Genomic DNA, 21,286 nt, shown 5'->3' with positions numbered 1-21,286 from the left:
CGAAATCGTCAACAGTGAAAAAAAGTATTTCGCGCACGTGACAAAGTTGAACTTAAACAGCAAATTTAATTAACAATCGGTTCAGTTGTAGAATAGTATATTGAAAGACAAGTGTTACAATGCGACCTATTGTAATACGACTATCTTGTGGCACGAGTGGCGACGCGAAGCGTAGCCACGAGTGTCCGCAAGATAGGAGTATTACAATAAAGCATTGTAACACGCGTTTTTCATACTATTTTTTCTATTTCGGTGCTTTAATTTAATTAAAAAAATCATTATCCGAAACTAGAGGGAACATTAGAACTAACATGTTTTATGTTGGGAACACTTTTTATGCCGTTAAGTTTTAGGTTGGCAGCGTAGTAAGACTGACATTTTGAAGTTCAAACATGGAAGTACCCAACGAAGTACCTACTTGTACTAACTAGTAACTGCCAACTTAAGAGATGAGACCAAAAAAAACGACTATAATCACTGTCTTTGTACAACTGTTTTCGGCCGAAAACAGTTGTACAAAATCATCATTGTGACACCGAAATAGAAAAAAAATATTGTATATAACGCTAGCGCGAAGTTATTTCGCGCATTTGACTGATATTTTGACTCGGCTTCGCCTCGTCAAAATACCTTCAGTCTCAATGCGCGAAATTGAACTTTGCGCTCTTGTTATAAATAACTATTTTTTGAAAGCGTGTAAAAATTTATTATATAATACAAATACAAAAACTTATAAACTAGGAGAATAGTACAAAAGATGCACAATAAATACGTTTTACATCTACCCTAGGAGAATAGAATATCAGCCTCTTCCTCATTTTCACAGTTTCCAAATACCCTTCATCAGGTGAATATGTACTCACGTTTGCAAATCGGGCAATTGTACGACGAGTTCAGGCATTGCCGAAGGCAATCCGCGTGAAACAAATGCTGACACGGAGTAACCCTCGCCCTCTTCATCGCACAAAGGCAGACGGCACAAACGTCGTCGCAATTTTCGATTTCCTCGAAAGACGCGTTTCGGAATTTCCCCAGGACCGCTTGTTCCTCTTTCAATTGCTTCAAGCAGTTAATTATCATGTCTTTAATGTTAAGGTATACTGTCAAATACGATGCGATAAAAGTAAACTTAAATTGTCCGTATAATAGCAAGACCATGCTTAGAAATGAAGCTAACGTGATTGTGTAGTAGCGCAGTAGCACTGGTGCGTAAAAGGTTTCCAAAGCTTCCAGAAAGTGCAGTCTTAGGTACAACAGCATCGTCGGGAAGAACTGCACGAACACCTTCTCAGTGCACATGTAGTAACTCCATGTAACGATGGTGTAAAACGTATTCGGTTGATAATACTCCAGACCCTGTTCCAGACCAAAAACGAGCAGCATGAACGTTACAGTTATGATAAACGTAATTGCTTTCGTCCATTCTAAAACAATTTTTGTTGCCGACATGGCGACGTGCTTCAAATTGCTGTGCTGTGTCATATGGACGTACGGGGACCAATCTTCCTTATCAATCAGCTCTTTGATGTAAGACACGCAATAAGCTATCACATTATAGAACATAAGCGAATATAGACCAGTAACGCGCTTTTTGGGACAGTCGTACCCTCCAATGCTGCACAGTAGTACTCGATCGCACATCATGAAGAACACCAACTGAAACAAAAGACACATAATTAGAACTGCTTTTTAATATACTGTAACATTTCGATTTTGTATAATTTGTTTGAGGGTCACTGTAGTTTGAATTGTATAAATTCATTGTTGACTTAATTGAAAAGTTTTTACCTTCTAGCGCAATTAACTTCATTTTGTGTAATTCTCGAGTTACCGTTGGACAGAGTTTTCTCTCATTTTAGAGGATATAAATTGGATTATTTGCTTCCTTTGTACGATATTCGCTTTATTGGGAGTTTGAGCCAATTTACCTCTAAACCGTTGCAGTCGTTAATTTCTAAACAACCGACACCGCAGAATTATTTGTATTTTATTTAATTATAACAGCAATCATAGTTTGGTCAGCTCTTCAAGGGAAAATATAATTATGAACAATTGAGATGTTAATGTACTTGTACGTGTTTAAAGTCACCCGTACTTAGATACTTGATCGGGTTTGTTTTGATGTTAAAACAAAGTCACTTTTCGATTGTGGATTCCAAGTGGCTTTTCAAGTTTGGTCAATTGACTCGAGTATGTAGACTACATAAATTTGTTTCGTAATGGTTTGTTCTAGGAATTTCCTGGACAGGGCTCTCTCCAATAGAAGTTTTATCAATAACATTAACAAGTTAAAAAGTAATCGTAAACGATTTACATAAAGCGCATTTCCACTTGCATTCATTTCCCATTTGTAAGATGCAACTTCTATAAAATCGTAAAAATCCGGCCACAAATATGAAAGATAGCGTTGCACATGGGCAATCCATTTTTGTCGTGCTACTTCAATGTCAGTTTATGAGAAGAATTTCATTTAAATGCTTTTCTAAATAAGAAAGTTGGAACTCCGCATGCGCCAACCTTAATTTTGAAACTAATGTTAGATTTTCCTTTGTTCCAAGCGCCTAAATATCAAATTTCACTTAAATGCTTCCATAGATAAAAAAGTTGGCACTGCGCATGCGCAAAATAAAATTTTGAAACTGGCGCTAGATTTTCCTTTATTTCAAGTGCCTATGTATCACATTTCATTTAAATTCTTCCATAAATAAAAAAGTTGGCACTGCGCATGCGCAAAACCAAATTTTGAAATTGGCAGTTGATTTTCCTTTATTCCAAGTGCCTATGTATCAAATTTCATTCAAATACTTTTATAAGTAAAAAAGTTTGCAATTCGGTTTATAAATGGTCGAGATGCGAAAAGTGCACTGTGAATTTTGAATCGATTCGATTCAACTTTTGGCATTGCGTATTATATGGCTAAATCTATGCCCATATTGAATTTCATGCAATTCAGTTCATATCTAACGGAGATGTAAAAGCGATCGAACATTTCTAAACAAAGTTATCGTTCACACGGACAGATAGATGGACAGACAGACAAAGGAACAGACGGACAGACCAAAGGCAGACGACAGATAGCAATGCAAAATTATAAACGATCTCTAGGATCGTTAATAAACGGCAAAAGTGTAAAATTATGGAACATGTAAAAAACGGTTTTTTGTTTTTTTACAATAACTTTTTTTGTAAGCGGTACAGAAAAAATTCCTTCCTTGGTACAAGACTCGACACCATAACGAACCAAATAGCGAAAAAAGTAGAACAATAGCTCTTAAGATAAAGAACTAGTAGCGTCGCAAAACGAGCGGACGGACGGACGGGCGGACGGACGGACGGACAAAGTGGCCACAATAGCGCATTTTTTTTTATTTTTGTGGAAATGCGCTAAAAAGTAAGATTTGATCTATTTATCCCTGTGCATACCTTATCGTTACGTTTGTTACTTTGCATAATTCTATTTTAAAGGGTAAGGGTTGATTGAACCCTTATTATTATAACCATTTAGCGTCACACCGCGGTGTCACTTTGTAGATTTGCTTTAGGGGTTTATTTCTATACAACAAAACGTAATCGTATGATGAAGATTCAAGAAAATTTCAACAGTATTTCCCCAACAAATTCATTTTATCATTTCTATATTGTCCACCGTTGTTGGACCGTTTGTACCTTAGGGAAACCACTGATTCTAAGAAATACTTCAATTAACTAACCTTTTTGATTTGCATAAAAATTATGATCGGTTCTTTGTAATGGAACGAATTATTATTTTATTTAATAATCATTATTTGAACATATTTATAGAAATTATTGTTCATTCTTTTGGAAATTGAAAATTCACTTTAAATAAGATTATTCATTAAATGAGTTCTGATTTTTTGGTCAGCTGTGAGAAATAAAAGAGTTCGCGACGACCATTCTGAATCATGACCACCAAAATTTCAATTTATTCTTATTGTGGTATTTATACATAGGTATGCATTCTACTTACACTTTAGCCCAACGTGCAGGAAAACATCATAACAACATGAATAATCATCAATACCACGCAAAGCTTCAAGAAAGTAGCGCGGACATGCGTTTGGGCCCATTGGGTACACGTACGTATACCCTTTGCGTATGCTCTTGATAAGAAGTTCCCAAAAACCTTCTGTCTGTCCCAGAGTGTTGATCCCCAAAGTCGAAAATCTACCTACTTCTTTCCTAAGTCATGGCCCATTTGAGCTTTGCATATCAAAGCGTTTTTATTTATTGTATCTCTCTTGCTCTGGGCCCTCAACAGGCCCAATTACAGAGTGACCCGCATAATGCCCCTATAGAAGGTCTTAAGTTGTTCTATATTACTTCGGTATCTACCTTGCGAATTAGGAAATCTTCAGGAAAACCTAGTTCGGAGTAGCCGGCAGAATGCTCGAAACTGATCTAAAGAAATTCCTATCCCTGCTACAGATGAAAAATTCACCTCAGCCCAGGTTCGAACACCCAACCTCCCGGCTATGTAGCCTAACGCTCTACCACTGAGCCATACAGTCGGTTTTTGAGTTATTGTCCGTACGGCCGGACGGACGACAGTCGAACTTTTTGACATTTTTGATAAAGTAGCTGCTCGAAATATCCGACTACCTAATAATGAGTAGGAGATACCACCAAAAAAGTCACCGATTACTCACTTCAGAATACTAAAAGTAAACAAGATCGGATTTTTCTGTAGTAGGTATAGTATAGGAATTATTGGGCCAATAATAATCGTTACCTAAAATTCAAATAGTCGATTAGGTATGTACTACGATTTATTGCTTTCCAGTGCATTTGCCTAAATATCTTCTAAAAAAACAAAATCGCCCCAAGGCGAAATGTAATAAAAGCAGAATTGCAGTTATTATTAATATCAGACAAAATAAATGGAATTATTAATCTCAAGTTCACCACATCGTCCTTTTTTATATGTGATTGTTTACTTCGTGGCTATTACTAATTCAAAGATATGTCGTTGTCATGCACATTAATCATGTTCTTGGAATATCCATGTTTATGCCCTCGATTGTTATTACAAATAGGGTATTTTTCTTCAAAGTGGAATTCTGATTTTTCAGTATTTATTGAAATTGACGTGTTTAACATTCCGACATTTTTCACTTGTTCGAATCGATATCTTCGAACATTGACTCAAACTTGAATGGTACAAAAACACCAACGAGTGAAGCTTGTTCAAGAATATGTAAACAGTGCAAACACTACCAGTTGAAAGGTCTCGAAGACTTCTCTCGACATGTGACGAAAATGGAAGCTGCATTTTTTTACTTTATTAATTCCGGTACTAGGTGAAACACAAGTCAAAAGTGGTGAATAATTTATATTTTTCTCACATCGTGCACTTATTAGGCCTCTAGGAAAGAAATTTTTTAGTCGTTTGATTTCTCCGCTGTACCTATTGTCATGTACCTATTGTAGTGCATATTCCAGAAATCCCAATAGATATCGAGGCGCCATTAAGATTAGTGATCGGCAATAAAGAACGAATGCGGATGTGACACAATCTTTCCGAGAAATATGAAGTGTTGGTTCGAGAATATTCTAAAATACTCGGAAGCGTTCGAGAACTTTCGAGAAAGAGGGGTGTTTGCTATGAAGCAAATCGAATTGCGTTTCAAGACAGTTCCAATTTCAATGCCGAAGTAGTAAAAAGTTCGCGCTGTTTATAAATTGTATATATGTGAGTGATAAATAATATTTTAACTGTTATAAATCAATTCATTTCAAGACTGTTATTAATTTATTGTTAATTAATTGTATATAAATAAATCACGTAATTAAGTTTACGTTACACTATTTACTTCTTCATTTATTGTTCCTCGGTATTTGTCAAAGCTAGCCCGATTTTCCGGGATTACAATTCCACCCAACGAACTTTCTTTGAATTATATGCGCCACGCCATGTTTCGTCGGTAAAAAATACTCTAAAGCCATGCCATATCTCTACATCCTTTAATGGCTTACAGATATTCTGGTCTTTTAGAAGCTATTGCATTCACTTCCATTAAAAAGGACAAGTTCTTCATTTTCAGAAGGCAGAACTGTGTTTGTCGATTTTTTAATGTAATTTTTTTTTTTTGAGTTGGATCCATCGTTCCTCGAAATGGGGGTTGAACTATATTATGTTATCAAAAATCTCTAAACCTTCCCCATATAGTTTTATTCGTTGAAGTTTTTTAAAAATAACAGCGACTATAGTTTCGGCGTACTGCCATCATCAGGCGATGTGAAAGTTAACAGGAAAACGGTAAATTACAAACGTTGAAGACGAATAAGACGAATAAGACGAACGTGTTGTTTTTTTAATTATTAACTGGCCGAAGCCAAGTGAAAAAACCTGAAGGGTGGTTAAAACGGAAAGGTTGTCCTAAGTTTCAAGACGAATTATTATCAAGCCTTGTTAAGACAACCAACCGGAGGGTTGAATTTTTACATTAAAGGTTGAAAGTTGGATTAACACATTTCAAAAGAACGGGGGGAAAAAAATAAACTTATAAAAGTATTGAAATCCAACTTTCAACCTTTAATGTAAAAATTCAACCCTCCGGTTGGTTGTCTTAACAAGGCTTGATAATAATTCGTCTTGAAACTTAGGACAACCTTTCCGTTTTAACCACCCTTCAGGTTTTTTCACTTGGCTTCGGCCAGTTAATAATTAAAAAAACAACATGTTCGTCTTATTCGTCTTCAACGTTTGTAATTTACCGTTTTCCTGTTAACTTTCACATCGCCTGATGATGGCAGTACGCCGAAACTATAGTCGCTGTTATTTTTAAAAACTTCAACGAATAAAACTATATGGGGAAGGTTTAGAGATTTTTGATAACATAATATTTTTAATGTAGTCTGCACACTTGCAGAAAATATGGACATTCGCCTTTTAGTGTTTGATAGAGTTTGGCCGCTTTCATATCAGAATTGAGTATTCATCGTCGTATAACGTCCTCCTCATAGATCTTCCACTTTTTGGACTTGGTCTTGAAACTATGCAAAGATTTTTCGCAAGATTTTGACAAACGAGCAAAAACAGCGAGGCAATACATATTATTTGACTTTGGTTTCCATTGATGTATTGTTCCATCGTTCTTTAAACGTGTTGTATAATGAGGATTGGGATTAAAGAAAATCTTTTTAAACACGTTTTTTTTATTTTTTATGTTGCGGCTATCGATTTCGACCTAACAGTTTGGTTTCCAATTGGACGTTTAAATTAAACAAGATGAGAGCATGTAGTATGAACCAGAAGGATCACAAAGAACAGAATATGTCCAAAGTCCAAAAAATGTTCGAAGGGCGCGATCCCAAATGAGAATAGGTGTCTTGATAAACATTCAGTTGGTATCCGAGTATTTTCAATTGAACATCTTTAGAGCTCATGGAATTATTACATGATTTGCTTCTAAACCCAATCTCGTCTAGACTAAAGTGAGATAGTTATTCAACAACAATTTAATTGATACCGTTATGAACTGCTTTATGTGGAAACAAAAAGCTATATCACAAGTTACGTTACATATCACTGAAATGATCGTAAAATGATTGATAACTGTTACTAATTTGTTGATCTAAAGTAAAACAATAATTTTCCCACAATAATTCATTTCTTTTTTGAACTATATAGTATACTTCGTACTTCGATTTTAATCATAGTTTTTTTTGGTAGTATCATAATATTCATAATAGTAGTAATAAATCATATTGGTTATCAAATGATGTAAGTAGGATCTTTGCATAGAAGCAAACAATCGATACGTCAGTAATATTAACCGGGAGGACGCTGTAACTCTGATGCAGGCCGCAGTTGGTATGCTTTATTACTCATCTTCATTCTGGGATAGAGTATACTTACACACTTTAACTTATGTAAGAACACTACGCCGCAGCGAGTACTCAATTAGTTTCCAGCAAAAACAAGTTTTTTCTAACCTATAATTTGTGAGATTACTTCTGACCCGTGCAAATTTGATTTTAATCTTTGGAACATCAATCATATACTGACACATTTATGAAACAGATATCTATACCTACTTTGTTAACAGGAGTTTTCGAAATATCTATAATGTGACCAGTTTTCTAAGTGCATGGTCATCGCATGGTATATGAAACCAAATTTAAGAAATGCAGAACGCCAAAATTGAAACGAAATAATGGCTTTTAGAAATTGTGATCTGAAGAAAATTTCCGGTTTCTAAGAAGTCTATGAAGTAGGTAACCTTGATAGTGACAGGTGTGATGCAGAAGTGCAACGAAATAATGGTCCCAACCCCAAATTTGGGAAATCAGATTACATGTCGTTGGACATAATAAGAGTAAGTACCTCTTCAAAAAAACATGAGTACTATCTCCTGAGTTTCTTCTTGATCAAAATTGCGATTCTGTGAGTGACATAAACCTAATTAGGCCCTCTTTAAGGTTCCAAAGGACTGATGAAAATATCTCAAGTGAGATCGGAGAAAGGAATTTTTTAAAGAGAACTTGTCTCGCCTTTGAAAGCCAATATTTCTGAACCTTCACTTGAATATTTGGTTTCGTGATTAAGCTTTTGTCAAGCGTATGCGGCTTTAATGTTCAGGTATTTTTCTTACCCGAATTCAGAAGTTATAGAGGAGTGCTTGAAGGATATTTCTTTAATATTGGCTATTAGAGACTTTCAACGCTTCTTGATCAAGTTTTTAGTCGTAGTCACAACTTGTGCTCGCAACAGACATCAATTTCAGGTTTAGCAAATCCCTCCTAATTGATCAACTAGGTTTGTTCTTTCTGGAGAAACCGATCGGTTGGAGAACCGATAACCGGACGTGATCGTGGCTATCCTTAAATGTCCATCCTTCTAAAGAATGTTGCTAATCTCTCAATTGAGATGGTAAAATACTTTTTCTATTTGCACTTAGATGCCCCAGACCTACATAAGAAACATGGAAAATAAGTCTTGGAGCCCCAACGCTTTTCCCAAAGCACCAGGTGCAATGACTTAGTCGAGGATCATCAATTCGAAAAGCTTGCATCACTTAAAGCTGCGTATACATTATCCGAACCGAACATGTAATGTAATGCTCGTTCATGGTTCGTTCACTTTTGACAGAACGAGCACGAACGTGTTATTGCGTATTCGTTTTGTGCTCCGACCAATTCGGATACGCTACGAACATGCAGAAGTACTAAAAGACTTTGTGTTCGTCACAAAAACTGACTTTTGGTGAAGGGGGTGAGCATGTTGCGAATCTGTTCGCTTCGTGCTCGAGGTATCGTCTCAACTACACGAATTTGTTACATTACACGTTCGGTTCGGATAATGTATAAGCAGAAAAGGTACATTTACTCCCCAAGACCAACAATCATAGTGAATCATTATTAAACCCCTACAGGACTCCTTGTGCACAACTTCCAGGCGCCTAAAGATACACTATCGGATATGACGCCATGATCTCTGTTCATGAATCATGGGGGTTCAAGGAATACGGTGTTACCTATCTATAGGGGCGCATTGGCAGAAAAATAAGTGGGGATAGCCCTCACACGGAGTCCGGTTTTGCCGGATACGGATCGTCTTTTTACAGTATACGCAGAACCAATCAGATATCGGTTAATAAATGAAACGGCCAAACTTTAACATCCGATTGGTTTTCCGTATACGGTAAAGAGACGATCCGTGAGAGCGATCCGTAACACTTTTACCTGGAAGCATGTATTGCCATTGAATTTATTTGAATTTATAAATTCAATGCCCAATGGTATTACTACAATTTATTATCGTGGATCATATCCGTGGATAAATCAGTTATGCAATGTTGCCTGCCTACCTTCTAGGCTAAGAATCCATTTTTTTATGAACTTTAAACGGGCTCTGCCTTCAAAACCTACGGAACACCTTGTGGTACTATTTGAACGCAATATCAATTTCTCCTACGTTACAGGAAATTGGTTGAATATGAATGGTAGCAAAGAAACTCGTTTAAATCTTTCAAATTTGATATACGTCTAAAATTGCATATGTACCGCTTTATACGAAGAGTGTACGCAAGTGGGTTTATTAGTGATAAAGGCGCGTTTATAATGCTTTGCAGGCGGAGACGAACCATCCTGTGGCGTTGGGGTTGTTTCATTTTCTAATTCGCATTTGGTAATTCGTGAGAGCGACATGTGAGTGTTTTACTATCGCACAAACTTGGGCGACAGCAAGTCAATTTCGTTTTACAATTACGCACTATACATAGAAAAGTTATATTCACACGAAAAAAATTCTACCCGTGCATCACGTGATCTAAGCCGCATCGAAGCTGAAATGACTGATTCCTTTTCATTAAAATCTACTTTCACAAGTCGTATAGATCCAGTAAGGACATCTCTTTAGCCTGGGCACAACGTAAGGCAAATCTGTCTACATATTTGGGACAATTGTCTATTGCGGTCAACTTCATATATCACGAATACAAGTCTTGACCTAGGGGAATCTTGAATCCGGATGATTTCTATACGAATCGCCGTGAAATAGATAGGTATCTTAAAGATATCGTAACGACTCCAGTATTTTGTTAAATCGTTCATTTTGTTTTATAGGAGTTAAACAGTTTAAATTTAAAGAATTTAACATATTACGGCTACGTATTTTCACACGTAATTTTCAATTAGCCAACAAAGTTCTATTTTACGTGTGTTTTAATAAAACTTAACTGGGAATTAGTCAGATTATTTACTGTTTTAGAGTAGCTACGAACCTTCTTCCAGTTAAGTGTACAGATTTATTAGCACGTTAGAAGTAAGATACCTATATTTTCAACATCGCTGACCCGCGGTTATTAGAAAACGAAGGTCGGTTTAACTGTAAAGGTAAAAGTAAACAGTAAAAGCTATTTTTAATATTAAAAATAAAATGAAATGACATCTCTGATGTGGTAAACGTGAGCGAGGTGGGGCGGCGCAGCCGAAATTATGTCAGATCCGGAGGTGGGACATTGGCTGATAGGCGGTACGAAATTCGCCGGGTTTGCTAGTAATAATAAATTTATAACTTTCGAATGAATATACACAATACATATTATTTAACACTCACATGTACACAATTTATAACAGCGCGAACTATTTATTATTTCGGCGTTGAAATTGAAACTCTCCTTACACGCGATTCGGTTCGGTTCGCGAACGCTTCCCAACGCTCTCGAATGTTCTAGAATGTCCTCGAACAAACACGTCATACGACGGTTGGAGCGCATCCACAGTCTCATGCGACCTTTGTTCTATAACGCGACCTTGATGGGGGGGGGGGGTACTTGCAAGATGATGACATTTTCCATTGTTGAAGAAAAAACAATCAACCGTCTTACGAAACGGTTGCGAGATTCCTCTGGGGTTAAAGCAAGATACCAATAACAATTACTTCGTCTAAGTACACAGGGGCGGACTGGGTACTTACGGGCCAGGTGGAATTGCATAGGTTACGGGCCATTAAAGTATTAGTGTAGTAATGAAGGTGGGGGGGGGTTAGCTCTGAGGTGCACCACAAAAACATTTTAAAGTACTCCTTTCTCGAAAATCGACGTTTTTTTTTAATTACAGCTACAGCGTTTTATTTAATTGTCACGATAGGTTGTAGCAGGCGCTATAAAAAAATATTTTTTGTATAAACACTTGCAAGATGATGACAAAAGAAAAAACAATCAACCGTCTTATTGCGAGAAAAGCAAGATACCAATAACAATTACTTCGTCTAAGTACACAGGGGCGGACTGGGTACTTACGGGCCAGGTGGAATTGCATAGGTTACGGGCCATTAAAGTATTAGTGTAGTAATGAAGGTGGCGGGGGGGTTAGCTCTGAGGTGCACCACAAAAACATTTTAAAGTACTCCTTTCTCGAAAATCAATTACCATACAGTTTTTTTTTAATTGCAGCTGATAATTAAAAGTAACAAAATATACAATCCACACGAGGTGCGTCGCCTATCATTGTATTTCAGCACTTTCATGCTACGACAAAAAATGATAAATTCATTGTAAAACACTTCAATTAAAACAGAATTTTTTAACAACCTAACATCAACCCCAATTAGAGAAACGTGTTAATAATTTATTAACAGTGCAAGAAACTAAATACAGCACATACTTATAACTTTCCAACGGGCCATTATGATCTACAGGCCAGGTGGAAATCGCCACCCGCCCCCCCAGGCCAGTCCGCCCCTGTAAGTACACAAAACATTTCCTGTTAGACCAGTTCGGGGGCGTTGCACAAACCAAAGGGCATAGACGTAAATTGCCATAAAACCGACTCTCTATGCTAAAGGCTGTCTTTTCGCAATGTTCAGGATCCAAACCAACTTGCCAGTAGTCGCTTTTCATATCTAAGGTGATAAACCATTCATCATCTATTCAGGGCAACGAATAACTATCTTTGTTAGGTTGTTCACTTGCGTATAGTCTACGCAGAACAGCGTGCTGCCATCTTTCTTCTTCTTCATTAAACTCATAAAAGGCCTATTATGGACAAACTGATGAATCTCGGTTTTTAGGTACTGATGGTAAAATACTGATAAGGATTTTATTTCAGTGAACCAAATTTACTTAATATGTTACATAGGTTATTGTATTAAGCTGAGCCGTTCATTGAAGTGCATCTTCAAAATCGTCGCTCGAATTTGAAAACTAAACCATAGGCGTGTAGGAAATTAAGAGCCCTTTCCAATGATGTGCCACTTGACCCAACATTCAATTAAAATTATTGAAGGAGTGGCAACCCTGCTTAGGAGGTTGATAGAAGGGGAGTAAATTTTTATGTAAAAGATGTCCTCTCTTCTAACTAAAATTGACGTGTTTTTACGTTTTTTTCCAAAAACAATTTCCTTGCGAGTTATTCAGATTGTTTCGTTTTCGTTGTGCCACCCTGTATTTTGTTTTTGTTAAGAAAAAGACCCAATTCCATTACTCGATACGAAAGACACAACCCATGTGATTTTTTTTAATTTATAGATTTGTTGTTGAAACAATTGGAAACAAAACGTAGTAATTGTTGTCTTTCTTTATTAATGTTATAGCCTTATAGGAGGAGAGGGGGCAATTTCTTTAGAGTCAATTTTGGACTCGACTAGATAGTTTCTGTTAGCTCCCAATTCATTAGACAAACCTAGTCACATACCCCTTGATACTCTCTCTTCATTTCTTGTGATTCTGTTTTGTCTATAGAAAGGGTTTAACTCCTAACGCCTTCGTGCCTTGATAGAACGATTAGTAATAATTTTTGATCGTCCTGGAATTTATCATCAACAATCTTATATCTTGCCTTTAATTTTTGTTATTACAACCATTATATCAAGTCAAAAAATAAAATTTAGTGTTAGACGATCTGCCATTTAGAAACTTGAAGATTCGAATTGAAATTAGGTTCAATTTATTAAGACAAAGAATATGTATCGCATGCTTGGTACAATCATACAAACTAATAAATTGATAATTGAGGTCAATTTAAGCAACTAAACTTTACCTGAGTAGCCATGTTCGATAAGTTTAGCATTTTCATGAAAACTCGCTCACATCTGTCGATAGGGGAGTACAACTGTAAAATCACTGTGGTAATTGGTCCTGACATTTTTGTCATTAAACCTGCAAAAAAATGGGCAAAGATTAACGTGTTGGTAGTGAAAAAATTAATTGAGGTCTTATTTAATTGTTAATTGGTTGGGAACAGTGCATAAAAATAAACCAGACGGCGTTAAGTATACTATTTTACTTATTTATAGAAATAGAAGCTATACATTTATTATCGTTGCTATGACTGATAAAAGGTCTTCATCTACGCGGAAGTCATAGAACTTAACATAGCAACAACAAACAATGAGCATTCTTTAGTAGGGCAGGCGCGCCTTATTGGTCTTAAGTAGAACCTTTGTGGTACTTTAATAGGGGCGATGGACATTTATTTTTCTATTTATTATCGAGCGTGTGTTGTTTGTTTTAATGTTGATACCAAAAAACTCAATATAAACAAATACAACAGTTCAAACTAGAGCAAGGCTTACGATGATTTAAAAACAAGAAGTCGTTAATTAGCAAGTGCCACATATCATTACGGCACCTTGACCAATATTTTCACCTAAAAGCGCTTAGGTTTATAAATATCGAGTGTTTCTATAATTATACTGTTATTCTATAAAACGCCGATCAGCTTCAAGAATAATAAAGTTGGAATATTAATTGAGGGCATAAGTGACTGGCGTTATTTTCCGCAAGAATCTCCTTTTTAATTTTCCATACACTTGCCAGACTTTTAATTACTTAAAGATTTTTCTTCCACAACTTTGATTCGATCAAATTTGACGTGTCCCATAGGCGTAACAAAAATCTGGGATAACGAATTGGTATGTAGATATTATAAAACCGATGTGGAAATAACTGAAGAAAACATTGATAAGATATGTCTGGGTGTAAAGGTTTTTGCATATTTATCAATGAACCCTATCGGAACGATTACTCACTCAAGCTATCAAATGATTAGAATTATGCCAAAAAAATTCAGGTATTCGCTTCTGTATTGCAGTAAGTGTCAACCGGCATGAAAATAAATGACCGTTTATGTAACAGAACTTTAATTGGTGACACTATATTTAGAGTAAAACCAAACATACTTAACACGAATCATTCACCCCGCTTGAAGATTTCGCGAAAGACTTAATAGCTCGTTGACATCAATTATTATTAATCATTTTTTTCTGATGCGATACACTGAAGGTATAAGGGGGTCGTTACCAAGCGTGTTAAAACACGCATACCATTGATGCATGCGTTTTGTTTGCCATCAGTTGTTGGTAACAAGTGCATTTTAAATATGTATTGTTTGATAATTTAATGAAATTTGATTTTGAACGTACTATGCTACTTAACGGATGATGGGATTTTTATCTCAAAACACATGGCATTCAAAATTAAATCAATAATTGCCTTTAAATGTTATCTTTTGTTTATAATGTATACTCGTAAACGAAGCGGTATTGCAGAAACTGTTGTTCCCTGTTACGCCAATGGAGCCGTGAGAAAAAAAACTGACACTGATCATATGCATATTTTAAGATGAAGGCGTTAGGGTAGTATATAATGGATGAATTTTAAAAATTTTATCACGTTTCAACTAACTTCCATACGAGTACCATCATTGCTCCCTCGCGGCTATAGGTAAGAGCAATATGATGTTGCTATCTAATTGTTGTTAGCTTTCAACGGTAGTATTTCTGGAACGTGTCAACATTCGCTATCAATTCCCTGTTTATCCGTTTCTTGGACAGTTTCCAAAGTTTATGCGATATCCTGATTTAAAATGTGTATGTATATGTGTAATGATAAATGCGTGATATGTATTTTTTGCTTTTTTTAGAGTGTTTATTAAAGCAAAACTATTAAAACGTAGCTAAGTCGTAAATAATATTTACGTATTAAGATTCTACATAGTTTCTTACTAAGTGCTCATACATTCGGTTCGTTTTTAAACCAAAGCTAAAGACTTTGCGTTATTTATAAGCAACTCGGTATTCAATCGGAGTCAACGTTTTTTTGATGCTAAAACTGGACGTTTATGATCCTTTTAGAGATGCGCAATGCGGATTTTATGACAAAAATTTTAGTCTTTTGATCTTCTTGCACACCATGAAACTATCGGAATTTTGTATTTTAGCTGTTTGTTACATTTTTATGTTTGATTTAATTTAAAACATTAGTTGGCAAAGGAAAAACTTTAAAAATGGTTTAAAATGCCAATGGTACCTAAGTAGCGTATAAGAAACTTCCTCCTCAGTATTCATAGTTTTAATATAAATACAACATTAAACTGGGATCAAGAAGGAATCTACCTTCGGTTGATCCAAGTTCTTACCCCGCTCGACCTCCACCATTGTTATTCAATATAAGAATTGTATCAATTTATGAGTTATTTAGGAGTTTTTCGCAAGCATAACAAATTTTAGATCTCGTTTAAAATCACTATTAGGAATGTAACATTTTTTATCGGCTGGCCGAGTCTACTTGGATTCAGACCCCCCCCGCCCCTTCCCCAAACTGATTGGACACTATTTAAAATTAAATTTTGTACTAGAATTTATTTAAGAGCTTTGATTTACAAGCAATTGCAATTTTTTATGTCCACTTGGACGTAGTTTTCCTTTACTTGTTTGAATTAATTTTTATGCACGAAAATTACGAGCTATTTAAGAGCTTCAAGTTAGATACAAGAAATTTTAATTTTTGTAATAGGTCAAACATACAGGGAACTTTTCTTAAATGTATACATATGGGCTACTTAAAAGAAACGGATCAAATGCATACAGTCTTAATACGGTTCTTTCTGTGGTTCCCTTTACTTATTAACGAGCGAGTTCATGATTTTGGATTTTTTGTCCGTCCATCCGTCCGTCCGTCTGTAAACATGATAACTCACGACCGGTTTCGAATTTTCCAATTCTGTTTTCAGTAATAGGTAGACAATACTTAAGAGCCTCGGTGATTAAATTTGGGCCAATAGGTACTCATCAACCGGGTGTGAACTTGTCAGTTGTCCCTCGTTGTCTATAATGGTGCAGTTTATTTCAAATTAATTTTTATACACGAATTACGAGCTATGCACAAATTGCGAACGAACTTGGAGTTTTAAATTAAAGGTGAATATTATTAATATTAGCTGATCCTTAAATCGTACCCACCGCTTTATTACTTTTAAAAAATTTGACACGTTATCGGATGATAGAGAAAGGAAATCATGTACCACGTACATTTCTTTTTATAAAATCCCAGCTCAGCTAATACATTTTCTGTCTACAGCAGTGGCTATCAGCTGAAAATGTTTCCGTTTATTAAGTTGTACAATGTACAGGGTGGTTCAAATTCGTGGTTCACTATTGGGATCTCCGCAATGGTGAGGGATACAGTATAGGTTAAATAAGGGCAAAGTTGCTTCTTTTTGTGACTAGAAAAACGTATTTGAAATTTTTGAAAAATCCTTGAAAATAACTGAGATATCATCGAAAAGTGGAAATGTCAAATTTCGTTTTCATTTTCCGTACCTCAAACGGTCAGAAATGGACGGTTACGGTTAACGCCTTCTATGGGCACTTTTTCAGATAATCTGAATCTGTTATCAAAATTTCGATAACACGCTAGATATAGAAGCTAGAGGCAAGTCCTTAGCCAGATTGATTACTAAAAGCGGACCAATAAATCTACAGAGCGCAATAATTGCAATACCACCCGCTCTAGAAATTAGTTTTTCTTGGAAAACACAGTTCGCATAATTTAGTATAATAACATACCGTCTAATTGATTTTATTTTACCGCAGATACTAAATTAACATTTTAATACTTGTGAATAAGTAGGCTGGGCCACTCTTTAACCATAAGGGTAGATAAAGTGATCACTTTAACCTCAAGGGTAGGTAAAATGAAACAGATGATTGTGATGGGAGGCGGAGCACGATATAAAATTGGGTTCAGGACATATGGCAATGCTGTTTATATGGAAACAACCGAGTACACTGCAGGACTTAAGCTTGCTATTTTTGACGTCCAAATTAAATTCAAAATTGTCAGAAACTTTGCAATGATTTATATGGCTTTTGCTATAAAATAAAGTTTTGTATTATACACGACGATGAAGGGAGACTAACCATCTCCTGGAAGTTAATTCACTCAATGGTTAAAATATCCCTTTATCGTCTTTTATGATAAATTAAAAAAGCACATTTTCAAAAGCTTTTCGGCTCTTCATGTACAACACGTCGGCGGCCATTTTGGTTTTTGAGTTGCGATTAATCTGCCACTGGTGGCTACTGTCTACCATGCAAATACTGATTCTTCATGTTATAACAAAGATATTGATACCACTCCGATGCTTCTGTCATAAAAAATCTCACCGTACCGTGTACACTTACAAGCCGACTATTTTCTTTGCACCTTGCATACATTTTTTGACATAGGGAATCGTGAAATCCATGCGTCGGTATTGCTTGCATTGTAGGAGCCATTTTCAGTATCCGCTTCTTTTTAGCCCAAAATTTGGAATAAAAATTAATTCAATGGAAATACCAAGTACAAATCGGCGAAGAACCAGAAGAATTCTCGTTGTACAGTCATATAGATATTATTTTCATTTTTCCATTGGCGGGAATTAATATCAAACGAATATTAGGAGTAATATCACACCCACTGTAATGTATTTTACAAGTAAATGGGTGGCAATACAAATGATTGGGGATGATAATGATTCGCATTTTAGAAAAGTCAACTTTCTAGACTTTCTTGATATTAACTGCAAGTTACGTTTTTGCATGTATTTTAATTACCCTAAAAATACAACATTTCGAGGAAAATATTCGTATGTTTATCCAAACGCCCAAACAATTAATATAAAAACACAGTAAATTATACGTACCTACCTACATTTATACGAGCATTTATATTTACCTGGTATATTGTTTTTGATATATTTGATCCATTTGATAGGATACATATAGTTTGCGGATACTAATATGGGCACAACTATGCAAGTGTACGTAATTAACCATACTCCACCCAGTTGGAAGATTAGTGGCATCTGTCCTCTGTAGCAATACGGAAGAAGTAGCACAACCGACAGAAGACAAACTGAAATTGCGAAAATTTTGCATATAATTTATGTCTGTCATCATCAGGTTCTCATTGTTACGAGTAGCTTTTTGAAAGGACAATCAACTCACCTGTTTGCGAAATCTTCTCATCCTGTAATTTTTTGTCACCCTTCGTAATCGTGTGGAAACTTCTCAATCTTCCCCTTACCCTTGTGATCATTCCCATTTTGTTCACCTTGTCATACACAACACTTTGATGGCCACCGCAGAAATGTACGAACTGATGCGTAAACCTTTACGAACTGAGATTTGTTTTTGCAACACGTTTCTCTTATTTTTGTTACGGAAAATGCTGTTTTTTCGCAAGCTTATTCGTCCCACTTCGTAAAATTCGCGTGCGTCACGACGTTTTTTGGCAACGAATGTTTTCGTACGAAAAACTAAGGCGTTCTAAATTTTATGCATATGTGCACCTTTACATGAAAAGTGAATCTATTTTTAAAATAGAACCTCATGATGTTGGAGTAAACATTAAGAATGTGATGTTTATTTTGTTCTATTATTTTTCAATAAATTGTTTCGATGGGGAATGGGGGCTGGGTGTTGACATGCGATGACGAACAAAGTTGCGTCCGATCTCGAATTTGGCGTTTTGGTCATTGCATTAAGAATTTCATTCATGTCCTGCCTGATTAAACACTTGTTTTTCACACAAGTTAAATTTAGAGCGGACTCACTAAAGGAGCAGTTTTTTGTATAGGATCTTTCAACCGAATCGCTCAAAATAATTACTTAGCATGAGCGTAATGATCTTTTTTGAGTATATCACTGGCACCCCTCAATTTTGGTTTGTACTATACGTACACTCCACGGTTGCCAACTTGATTGTTGTATTGCCAAAAGTACCGTCGTTCATTAAAGAATACCCAATTCATTTCCCGGAACTGTATCGCATAGTAGGTCAAATTATGTTCAGATTCGTCAGGTGACGTTGAGTCTACAATTAATCATCATTTTGGATACGTTTCTCGGCATTGCGAGAATTTTTCTCAACGAGTTGATGTCACAAATCACATCCAAAGGTTTATAATTCTATCTCGTCAAGATGATTAGGTATAGCTCCATCAAATTTTGTGGTTACTTAACTCTTTGTATATCAAAGTCCTTGTAATTTATAAATCAAGTAGCACTCTAGCACTTGGTGAGGGGAGAGGGGGCGTCCTAGGACAGATTTGACCCCTAACCACGCCAGAGGGAGTTGAACCTTGGATATATGTAAAGTCGCTTGTATTGCGCGCATCATTTGCATAAATATAACTTTCTTGTTTATTTATGAAACGATTTTTGCTGAAATTTTAACTTCTTTTCAATATCTGCAAATTGAGGGGGGGGGGGGATTAAAGTTTCAAAGGTGAGTATCTCGCGAAAGAGTATTGGAAGAGGATAGGTACTCGCAAAAGGATAATAATAGTTGACAACTATTCCCCTCCTGAAAGCATTGAATTATACTCGTAGTTATAAATTCAATGCTGAAAGTCATATACGATTCTTTATTTATTGTCTGAATTTAATCTTGAGTCGAGACCCACTTGTAACAGTATTACATCCTCCAACTATCCTTCAATTAGAAATCCGACCGTCTTCATCAACAGGTGGGTGATTTCTCAGAGGAAGTCGCAAAGTCAATTCGATGGTGGAAAACCAACCTTTACAACTTGCGAACAAGCGGAAGTCCCCTACCTGCATTCTGCGTTAAAGTTCCCGTTTCCTTTCATTCATGCTAATAACCAACGTCGACAATATAAATACCAACCTAATATTATTTTTAGTGAGTCTATTTTTAGTGAAACAATATTTTCAAAATTTGATCAGATCCATTGTCTCGCGTGGCGCACAAAATGCTCATTAAAACTATTACGGACGATAATGATCACCTAAAAACATCTACTAACATCATAAACGCTAACTAGGAAATTTAGAGTGGAGATTAAAATACGCTAATAGCGATTTGACTGAAAATGTCCTTGCTACCAGAAATAAAAGGATTGAAATGATGCATGAACTAGCGAAGTTCTTTGCACTCAATTTATTTTCGAAGCCGAAACGTTGATACAATTTTTTAATTTAAAATAATTTTGTGTTGATATGGTGATTTATGCAGGGTTTAGGGTCATTGATTGTCGCATGCTATATATAGATGCCAAAAAAATTTTACTTTGTGGAACTGATTTATGTCGCAACCGCTAATCGGCACATTTACGTGATGGACAATTGAATCCGTTAACCGTCCACATCCCACCCACGTTTGGAATGCGTCAAATGTGCTTTCTTCACGACTAAACCCATTATACAAGCACAACCAGCCATGCCGGACCTGGGTTTTGAGGAGGAAAAAAAGTTGATTTAAATGCATCGGCCCATCATAGCCTTGTTGATTCAGCAAGATCTAGTTACCCGTGGATGTTTTGTGAACAAATGAATATAAATTATGTATAAAGTATAGAGTTGACGCGTTATTATCTCTCTTTTTTGTTCGCTGTCTCATTCGGTAAAAATCCAATATAGAGCGAATGCAGAAGGTAATAACCCGTAATGTCTAATGTAGGGGTGTCAGGATTAAAAGCCTTCTAATTATATGAGTATATTGATGTTACATTAATATAAAAGTGAATTGTTAACACA

At 36.0% G+C, this 21,286-nt stretch overlaps 2 protein-coding genes across 2 annotated transcripts in view; one reads left to right on the top strand and one right to left on the bottom strand.

The window, feature by feature from the left end:
* Positions 1-682: 682 nt before the first annotated feature.
* Positions 683-19,049, bottom strand: LOC116175369 (ERAD-associated E3 ubiquitin-protein ligase HRD1B-like). Its single transcript, XM_031493446.1, has 4 exons — positions 18,734-19,049; positions 18,462-18,641; positions 13,504-13,622; positions 683-1,656 (listed from the first exon to the last, which is right to left on the bottom strand). Exons 1-4 carry the CDS (start codon positions 18,828-18,830, stop codon positions 844-846), a joined length of 1,209 nt encoding a protein of 402 aa, XP_031349306.1. The 5' UTR covers positions 18,831-19,049; the 3' UTR covers positions 683-843.
* The window catches only part of LOC116175375 (neuroparsin-A-like), a 24,781-nt gene continuing 18,644 nt past the window's right edge, over positions 15,150-21,286 (top strand). The window contains exon 1 of the mRNA XM_031493457.1: positions 15,150-15,188. The gene's annotated coding sequence lies outside the window, so the exon portion shown is untranslated. The remainder of the gene's footprint in view (positions 15,189-21,286) is intronic.

Source organism: Photinus pyralis, unplaced genomic scaffold (genome assembly GCF_008802855.1).
Source record: "Photinus pyralis isolate 1611_PpyrPB1 unplaced genomic scaffold, Ppyr1.3 Ppyr1.4_LG1, whole genome shotgun sequence".
NCBI lineage: Eukaryota > Metazoa > Arthropoda > Insecta > Coleoptera > Lampyridae > Photinus > Photinus pyralis.
The sequence above is the reverse complement of the archived record's forward strand: the minus strand, read 5'-3'. Positions and strand labels throughout refer to the sequence as shown.